Source organism: Branchiostoma belcheri, unplaced genomic scaffold (assembly GCF_001625305.1).
Source record: "Branchiostoma belcheri isolate BF01 breed outbred unplaced genomic scaffold, Haploidv18h27 scaffold23, whole genome shotgun sequence".
NCBI classification, from domain to species: domain Eukaryota; kingdom Metazoa; phylum Chordata; class Leptocardii; order Amphioxiformes; family Branchiostomatidae; genus Branchiostoma; species Branchiostoma belcheri.
The window spans coordinates 1611564-1622413 of NW_017803824.1; the positions used below are offsets into that span (position 1 = coordinate 1611564).

Sequence of the window (10850 nt, forward strand, 5' to 3'; positions counted from 1 at the left end):
CCTCTACATAAGGTGACAATCTGCCCTGAATATTATGTGGGGTATAAACTGGGCACATTGCAAATATCTGCTGTGTAATAAGGCCTGTGACAAAGCTTTAGACATAGCATTACAAATATTATCTCTGTGCATGAGGCCCAGGGCTTAAGCTAGTACAGTGACATTCAAGCTGCTAGAAGTCTTTTTAAGGTCTGCTTTTGTTGTTAATGTGTAATGGCATATAGTACTTGCTGCAGTGCTGTATAGTGTGGTGACTCTGCACTAATCTGCTGCACTTCTTTGTTCCATCCCCAAACCCTACAGATGTCTAAAGACATGGTAAGCCCGTCTGATGTGGTGTGTGGTTTGTACAGTCTTCTCTCTTCACACAGTGTGGATAGTTCTCTCCCCTTTCGAATTCTGTCTAGCACACAACATACGTATTACATGTAGACTAGTACTGACTGATTGATTGATTGACTTCCCTTTGATATTTGATAGTCTAAACATAGTGTACATGTAGATATACTACTACTAGGACAAAAATAATGGTAAGCTTTAGACGACTGACTCTGACAAAGTCGTACCAACTTGATTTTAATGGATAACCTCTGTGTTGCGATATCTTCATTTTTCCCTACTGCATGAAATTCAGGGTCATCCATAGAGTCAAATTTGTGTGGCCTTTTAGGCTCTCTCTTCCCTCACTTGATTTTCATTGGTCAATTGTGTAGGGTAGTGTAGTCACATGCATCTGTGGCGCTATCAACTAACTGCTCATGAACAAAGCTTACCTTTTGTACATAGTAAAGTAACCTAAGGTGAATTTCAAAAACACATATTAACCTCTTGTGTGCCATGCTCCTGTACAATAATGAATTGTTAAGAATGAAGACCTCATCGCACATTTTTGCATCCAATGGAAGCTTTGTGCTATGTTGTATGTAGATCATAGAGCACAACGACAAGTTGCGGAAGGGCCATGAGGAGGACCTGGAACAGTCTATGCAGGTGGATCGGCAGGGCCAGTGGCTTCGGAGGCGACGGCTGGACGGCGCGCTGAACCGGGTTCCTGTAGACTTCTACACCAAGATCTGGAACGTGCTGAAATGGGTACTACACATGTCCTGTCCTGTCCTGTCAGAGCTTGAAATTCATTTTTGGGAATAGGTGCACTGGTGCACCCTACCTAAAAAATTGGGTGCACAAAAAATGTTTGGGTGCACCATGTAAGATAAAATATACTATAGAATGTCAGCAAAAACTAATTATGTTTCATTTCTAAATAAAAGTACTATAAGAATGACTTATTATTTTTTGACACTTAGATATTAAGAATATGCTGTATACTACTATTATATATTTTAACATCTTTACATGCGTAAACCTATTAAGATATTTGGGTGCACCCACAGAAAAAAATTGGGTGCACTAAGGTGCACATGCACCCAGTATTTCGAGCCCTGGTAGTAAAACTGAAATTTTGCAGTGTGGTTTTGTTATAAGTGCTGACAGTGAATTGTCGAGAAAGTATCATATTAATTATGACTTTATTTCCGACCACCAGTAGTACTTGTATGTGCTGCCCACTGTACAGTTGTCTTCACAACACCATGTTCTTTATCTTACAGTGTCAGGGATTGTCCATTGAAGGTCAAATTCTGTCGTCTTCTGTCATCAAAGAGGTAAGACAAACTTAAGGTATACATGTAACTTACAGAATTAATGTAATGCACTTTCTGGTACAGATGAAATCTAGCAATGTTCCAGATTGCCAATATAAAGCACCAAAAACAGTTAATCATTACTTTGAATAAACTGTACCCATACAAATGTATGTTTACTGATTATATATAATATAGCTACAGAAACCATGCATAAGAAGCATTCCAAAATCATATCCATATGCATATGCTTGAGTAACTGTTTTTTTGGCATATCTTATTACCTGGATGTCTAACCTTTACTGACGTACCAAACTTAAACTTTATGAGATATATATTAAGCAGCGTCAGTATGACACGTTACGACCCATTCCTGACTCCGTCCCTCTCCCCTTGCCCTCCAGATGACCCCCGGGGAGCTGAACTTTGCCCTGCGCGTGGAGGGGATCCTGAACAGCATTCCGCAGCCGGAGTACCGGCAGCTGATGGTGGAGGCCATGATGGTTCTGGCTCTGGTGGTGGACACGGACTACAAGAGGAGCCTGCGGGGCATCATCATGGTGGACAAACTTGTGTCAGACGCAAACGGCATGTTTGTCGCTGAACTGGTAGGGAGTTTCTTCTTGTTTTTTATATGCCCAATAATTTGGCTTTGATAACATCATTCTGCAGTGATGATTGATTTTAGCCTGTTGACAAAAAGATTGAAAGTAAAAAAAAAGATTGGATACCCGGTGTCAGATGCCAATGCCATGTTCATTTGCTGAACTGGTAGGAAGTTTCTTCTTGTCTTTTGTATGCCCAATAATTTGGGTTTGGTAACATCATTCTGCAGTGCTGATTGTATTTAGCCTGTTGACAAAAAGATTGAATTTCAAAGTAAAGATTGAAAGTAAAAGAAAAAAAATTGATGCTTGACTGGATATGCGGTGTCAGATGCCAATGCCATGTTCATTGCTGAACTGGTAGGAAGTTGCTTCTTGTCTTTTGTATACCCAATAAGTGGGGGTTTGATAACATTTTAATTATAGTATTGATTAGTTTTAGCCTCTTGACAAAAAGATAGAATGTAAAGAAAAATAGAAAACGAAAAAAAAGATTGATGCTTGATTGGATACTACAACTAAAAACAATCAGTTTCTGCTCTACATTGCTTATTAAATCATGCAAAAGTGACATATCTAATATAATAGTATAATGTTAGTGCTGTAAAGGAATACTACAATGTATATAAATTATACATTGTAATATAATTACAGTCATCATCTGATCATTCCTTGGCTTTGTTTGCTCTTCAGAAATCCATCTTCAAAGACGAAGTGGACTCAAACACTGTAGAGTTCAAAACGGGGGCTGCCAACATCTGCACAGATTTCTATGACAGTGCGCCCAGCGGTCGCTTCGGTACCATGGTCTACATGTCCAAGGCCGTGGCTCAAACACTGGACTGTGAACCTGACAGTGTAGCAGATTGTACCATAGCGTAGTGTCTACACATACATTGTAACGTTACATGTAGACAAGATTGACTTGTTGCACCATTGTGTATAGGATCTATTACATGTCCAACAACAACAACTTGCAGGACACTAAGTTAGTTAGTTAGTTAGTTAGTTAGCCTATCCTTTTTTTTGAAATGCCTTAGTGGGAATATGATGATGGTTGTGAGAGAAGGGGGAGGGGGCTGCAAATTTGAAGGGGGTTGATGAAGGAAGGACATTATAATATAATTGTATAATTGTCCTTGGTTGCACAAATATAGACAAAGTGAAAGGAATTCTGTCAATATGCTGAAGCCAGATATTGCAAAATGAAATCCCCCTTTAATTTCTTCATTAGACTTACTGTGTTGGATTTGTGGAAATTGTTTATCTATGTTTCATGCTTATCAATGCAGCAAGTATTATTTTATCATTGGAGAGTTGAAACTTGAAACTTGAAACTTGAGAGTTGAAGTCTATAAATACATTGTAAATAAAAGCTGTGATATGCCATAGTGTGCTCTATGTAAATTGTGTTAGTTTGTGCTTAGTGACGATTGAAATTCTCACTCACTACTGTAATATATAATAAAGTATATTGACATGTATGCTACTATATACAATGTATGTAAGTGTTTCTTCTCGATCTGTGCAACAAAATGCAAGTAAATGTACACAAGAATGCTGGTCTGCATATTTTTGTATAGTGAACTAAATGAGATCATCCTAACTACTTTAAGCAGTCTGACATGCATTTAAGGGCAATATACAGGAGTCAGTACATGTACATACATGTACAGACCATGCTGGTGTGAATATACTAATGTTTGTGACAAGTGTTAAAACAATGTTCAATGTATTGACATTTTAGTCTTCCGGACTGTAATGCCCTTAAAATATATGAATAATAACATCAGAAGGTGCCCACCAATAGAGCAAAGTCTACATGTATGTTATGAGTCGACACATGCTCCAACCACTACTAACAGAAATTGAGGCTATAGCTTTTCATCATGTCCCATGTGATCTGCCTGAGAAACAAAGTTGGTTCATGTCTGTTAGGATGTACACATAATTGCCACAACTGTCATCCTTATTGCCTTCAGATTCTAGTGTACGCTGTAGGAAAGCACATTATAATAACCACTTAGATGTATTACACACCTTACCTCTCAGTCTTACAGTGAGGTTAATGGTCTAAGATACACGTAAATGCTTATGAAGACAGTACATCTCTTCAAATTAAAGTTTGTGTTGTGCTGTGTCTTACCAAAACTGACCTCCGATTGATGTAATTACAAGAAGATAGTAGTTTTCTTTTGTTATAGGTTACAGGATGTACAAAGTTTGGTGAACTGTGCACACATCATTTTTGACAGCATCTCCAGAAAAAGATTTGTTTTGGCCTGCTGCTTATTTAAAAGTAAATATACCTCATTTGTACTAGACTAAGTATGTACATTTTTCAATAGTGTATCATGTGTCAACTACTTTGTACTGCCCACGTGTAGTTTTGCAAAAAGTTAAAGATTACTGTTTTAGCTCAAACATACCTCTTTTTTGTGTCAAAAGTATGTTTTTGAATTCTGTTGTTTGTTTTTGTATAGTATATTGTGTACAGATTTATTTGCTGCATGATGTGAGAAATGTGGAATTTTCACAGTATACTTGAATGTTTAAAATTATGGAGGGTATTTTTTAGAGTAGTCTGCTATGTTAGTTTGGCACCAAATTTTCTGTGGTTAAGATTAGGTACATGTAGCAAGGAGTTGGAAACATAAGTAGTACCAATGAAATGGCACGAAATCACATCTGTCACCAAGCTTCGAATCTAACACATGAAATACTCATCATACACAAATGTTCAGCCTTTGTCAGGAATACTGACCCTCTCACTTCTGACATGTGACATGCCGGAAACATGGTACCAGTTGAAGTGGAATGTGTAGTTTATGTCTGAACCTTCATTGAAATACACGTACTTGAAAGCTCACCTTGTTTCTTGTGATTACTGTTCGTGCAATACCCCTTACTCAAGTCCCCAAACCCAGGCACCAGTTGACACCCGGACGCTCTAACCATTCAGCTAAATGGTCTAAACCCGTCATCGGCACCCCCACCCCCACCCCGCACACATACTAGTTACACTGTTTTCCACTCAACCCTGGTTTCCCCTTGTTCTCTTGCTGAATTTTCACCTGAAATGTGAGAATAAAGGAAATAAACTGGTCCGTTCTCCAAGGACAAAGAGGCAGTATCACCTATAGTTCCCACAATACGTTAACCACAATTTTTACATTATTATGTAACCCATTAGTATCAGAAGTTAATCTCAAAGTAACTGTAGATCTTTCAGGTTCAAAGATTTCATTTCCAACAGGAAAGGCCTTCTTACCTAGTCTTAGCCGGCAGTTACATGGATTTGTTCGGAGAAAAATTAGAAGGGATATTAAGTAAAACATGAAAGCTGCGTTGGTGGGCGACATGATTAAGGATTAGACATTTAATCCAAGGTGCCAGAGGCTCCGTCCAAAGTTTCTCTTCATAATCACATAGCTGCAAATCAGTATTATTTTAAGCAAACAAGTTTGCAGAACAATCAGTTACAAATTGGCATGGACTTACGATGATGAAAAAGCCACAGTATTGCTTCTTGGCAACAATTACTTACCTTCAATTGCTAGACCTTGGAACGTAAACATCAGGGCGATATTGACTTTCATCTCCTCCAAACATACTAGTGCTGAAATCGCCTTAGCGCGGAAAGTAACACAAAGTTAATACGATTCTACTCACTTGAAAGAGCAGAAATTCTGTGGGCATATATATTAGATTGAAGACCAAACTGCGCAGTTGAAGGGCTTGCCTCGCCAGAGTTGTATCAGACCCTTTGAGCTGGCTTCTTTGTACAATCTCTCCACCGGTGTTTGTGTCTCAATACAGTTCTTCGGGACACCTGTATCTACACTTGTAGGTAAGTCTTTGTTTTCTATATCTGTCAGACTCTTGATTATGTTGTGATAATAATTGTGTACTATACTGTGGTTAAGTAAAGGTCAATTTGTTACTGACAATACGTCACTGGGATTTCACTTGAAAGACACTTTTACCATTTAAGCCCTTATCTGTTACGAGTACATACATGTATATACACCGTACATGTATATAATTATGAGAAACAGGTACACATTCAACTCAAATAGATTGTAATTGCTGAATGGACTACAATGGAAAACATGCACACCAGTAGATTTGTAGTTACCAACTACCCAAGCAAAAGACATGCAGATACTAGTGAACTGTTGCACATCTTGACAATGCTGTTTCAGCGGATTTTGCTCATGAATGATTTGTTTAATCCCAAACATTGTAGGTATACACACCTAAGCTTGGGAGATCAAGTTGGGAAAGTGGTCCTACGCACAATCTGTCTTCTCCTGGGCACTCAACTGCAACTGCCAAGAACAAAAAAAAAGGTATGCATGACTGCTTTAAAATTCATACCTATAAGAATGAATGGTTTATATGTTTGGTGGGACATAAGTTATGAGCTGTTTTTTTTTTAGTATTACATGTACATACATGGGAAATACCCCTGTGTATACATACAGGTTGACATGCCAATTAAATAATAGAACTCAATTTTTTTTTTTTCGCTCAGCTTTCATCAGCTACTTAATGCACCATTTCTGGGATAAGATTTGAACAATAGGAAATGACTGCCACTGAACCACCAGAGTCAACAATAACAACTACCTACCTAATATACATGCAGATATAAGTGAACTGTTGCAGATTTTTAGCCTGGGTACCATCCTATTTGTATCCTAAGGGGGGAGTATGGTAAACCAACAACAAAAACAGCAAGGTCTTTGCAAAAGCCACCGATTCATACTGATATCTTATTGGCTGCCTATAAGATATCAGTATGATATAAATATGCGCTCGTAGACAAATTACTTCCAGTTGATTAATTCCCTGTCTTACAGGGACAATGGGCAGCAGGCTACTAGTAGAGGGACTGCTACTGGTTCTTCTACTCATCATCTTGAGGGAAACTGGATCAACCGCAGACTGCCGGAGTAGCTGTCGTCTATCAGCCTGCAGATGCAATGACAGAGGCCTCAGAACTGTTCCCCAGGATCTGCCAACAAGTATCAGTCGCCTTTACTTAAGACAAAATATGATCACGACCTTGAGTCCACATGCTTTCTTACGATACAGGAGTTTATTTATAATATATCTGTCCTCCAATAGAATAACCTGCATTTATCCTCATACATTCTCAAATTTAACACAGCTTCGAACGTTGAAACTGGACAAGAACAAAATAACTAACATTGATCCAGGTGTTTTCTCAAATCTACCACAACTCCATCGGTTGGACATGTCCTCCAACCAAATAAAAACCCTCCATCCTGCTACATTCTCGAATCTACCACAGCTTGCATATTTGTGGCTGGAAAACAACCAAATAACTCATATTCAGGCCGGTACATTCGCAAATATGCCACAGTTAAGATTTTTAAGACTGAACAACAACCAGATGGTGACTCTGCCCTCAACAGCCTACGATGAGCTGTCGGCAATCTATGATGTACGCATCAGGGACAACCCTTGGCAGTGTGACTGTAGGATGCGTCCCTTTAGACTTAAGATGACAGGGTCTGGTTCATTTGAAAATCAGATGATATGTTCTCAACCAGACAACCTCCAATGGCAAAAGCTGAAAGATATCGAACCTGAAGATCTGAAGTGTAAAGAGCCAACCATTGTAAGCTTTCAGAGGGGTCACGAGAACACACTGGTTCAGGAACTAACTCTTCGCTTGGTCTGTCAAGTTTCGGGGACCCCTTCACTGGACGTCACAGTCACCCTCCCATCTGGACTGAATGTAACCGCTGAGTCGGGTGGGAGAGTGACTGTGCATGTGAATGGTACCACCAGTACAATCACCATCACTAACGCTACTTCAGCAGACTCCGGCCTGTACATCTGCACTGCAGCAAATGACGTCGGCTCCACATTTGCCACTCTCTTTGTTGATGTCCAGTCAAATATGGCCACGGCTAACACAAAGGCTCCACCTCTTGCTGGTAACACCGGTACTTCAACCCATCCCACAAACAGCAGCTACCTTGCGCCTTTTCCAACGTTCTCCCTACCTGTACCTGTTGGCTCTACACCTTCAGAAGACTCTAACCCCGTCCAGTTGCATACGCCCACGGCTAACACAAAGACTCCACCTCTTTCTGGTACCACCAGTACTTTACCCCATCCCACGAACAGCAGCTACCTTGCATCTTTTCCCACGTTCTCATTACCTGTTGGCTCCACACCTTCAGAAGACTCTAATCCCAGTCTCATTGCCACCATCGCTGGTGCAGTAGTTGGCACTGTTCTCATTATTGGTATCATCCTTCTCACAGTTTGTTGTTGGAAGAGGTGGACCAGGAATCGGTCCATTGGCCCAGACCCTGGTGTTGTTGGTTTCAACAACAGAGACACCACGGCTACTATAACAACCAGTGGCCATGGCTAGATGCATCATCATGACCACTGACAACATTCAATGTTTGGCTACCAAAATGATCGTGTTTGAAATGTTTCAAACCAGAAAAAATGTGCCTCTTAAAACTATGACAGGTTCGTTCAAAAATGGCCCTATTTCTTCCAGTGACGTTATTCTCAGAACAGACATGTTTGTCTTAGATGGTACAAATTACCAAACCAGACACATTAAATCATTAAAGCTGGAATATGAACATGAAAATACTATATAATAGGCTGGTAGACACAGCTCATGATCAGTTTAGTTAAGTTTATCCACGTGATGGCACTAACTCTCTATTTCATGGTGCCCTCTAACTACAATTGCTTTTAATGAGCACTGCTGTGCCCTAACATACCAAGCTACTGGAATGTAAATATCAAATCATGTATACTGAGCTGAATTTAGAAGCAAGCTGTGAACAGATGTGAATTATGTGCACACTAAAGAAACTCATGGAAACAGATTCTAATTCACAAGGGCAGGAACTTCTCTCTCAGTTCTCACCGAATTTGAGACAAGCAGTGGTGGAAATTTAAACTTTGTTTGCTACATCATTAGAGGATGATGATGATTCACATCATAATGTACATCTACTTATAGACCTTTAATACAGGATATTGACCTTTTATTCCACTGATCAATGTGCCTAAAGGACAGGTGGATTTCTGACACTGTGCATAGAACCTGTATATATGCTATACACATTGTTTATCCTCCTTAATGTCAAGGTCTGTCTACCAGTCAAAAGCTAATAGGTTGCTGTACGGTAGGAACCGCATTGTGGAATCTGTAACTGCTTTGTTTCATAACTGACAATTATGTATATATACAACCACCGTACGTTTGGGACCGCATTGTAGTCAAGCATACGTGTAGATATGTAAATACTGTACGTTTGGGAATGCATCTGTAGCAGTGACACCTGTGCTGCAATGCAATGGGAACCAATCAGTAATGCCCTGAGTAAGGTGACAGACAGTCACCGACACGTCGGCTGAATAAAAGACTCGGTTGTGTAAAAAGAGTCTCTTTACTCAGTGACTTGCCAACCTGATGAAACTATTCATGGAAGAAGCTGATAGGCAGAGATTAGGTGGCTTTAGCTCCAACGGGGCGAATCTTTTTTTTTACGCTGGGCTTTCATTCTATTTGACTGGACCCTGAATCTTAAGCTACTCACTTAGCAATAGCAGTTCTGTAGTTTATACATATTCATATATTCACATTTCAACAAAGATTATGAATTGATGAATCAGGGTGTTTCAATGTTTTGCACATATTCTTCACATCTGCAACCAGACCAGTGTTATAAACAAACGCATAACTAAATTTGAAAAAAGAAAATTTATTTGAAACAAAATGAAAAAAGAACATTTATTTGAAACAAACGCATGTTAGCATAATACATTATACATACTTGAAGACTAAATATCCCTATTTTCACAGTGGAGTGGTCACCGCAAAAACTAGTAGAATAAAAACACTGCAATAAAGTTCATAACATGTACCTGTTAGCTCTATTGCTACAAAATGCGATACATACAGTACAATATCAGAAAAACTACATGCACTATTTCTATCACCAAAGACATCCCTTTGTCAGAAATAACAAATAGTATACTTAAATTAAATTGAAGTATGAATATTCAGGTTAATTTTCGTTAACAGAAAGAACAATAACATGCTAATATTGGATAGTAATCCATCTATAAAAACAAAAGTCAATGGCTCTATAGTCAAATAACTTTTAACAACTGAACTTGGGTTAGTTAGGTTAGTTAGTGCGATATACAGTACATGTATGTTGCATCCCCTACAAATTTATCAGTAAAGCTGTTAATAGTGTTATGCTACACCATGGAATGCTACAAATCAGATGTACGACATGCAGTCCAACGTTTTACAGTCACTGTTTGTAGTACATCATGAAGAGTTAACAGGATCTTATGTTTATCTTATGATCTTATCTTTTTTTTTTTACCGCATAGAAAAAAAAAGTAAAACTTGCTCTTAGTCATAATGGTGGCTTGTACAACATGAAATCAGCTCAATCCAAGTAATTCTTTGATTTTTTTTTGGTGTCTGGTTTCACATGATCCACCTTCTTTAGGTCAATACGACCTTCACAAACCTGAGGTATTCTAAAATCTCCCACCTAAGAGTTTGCAGGTG

General features: G+C 38.9%; 1 protein-coding gene across 1 annotated transcript in view; it reads left to right on the top strand.

Annotated features, from left to right (window-relative positions):
* The window catches only part of LOC109470693 (phosphorylase b kinase regulatory subunit alpha, skeletal muscle isoform-like), a 39876-nt gene extending 36312 nt beyond the window's left edge, over positions 1–3564 (top strand). The window contains 5 exon segments of the mRNA XM_019769722.1: positions 304–318; positions 928–1092; positions 1611–1664; positions 2048–2251; positions 2942–3564. Of these exon segments, the coding sequence (XP_019625281.1) occupies positions 304–318; positions 928–1092; positions 1611–1664; positions 2048–2251; positions 2942–3130 (627 nt within the window). The 3' untranslated portion in view covers positions 3131–3564.
* Positions 3565–10850: the final 7286 nt, after the last annotated feature.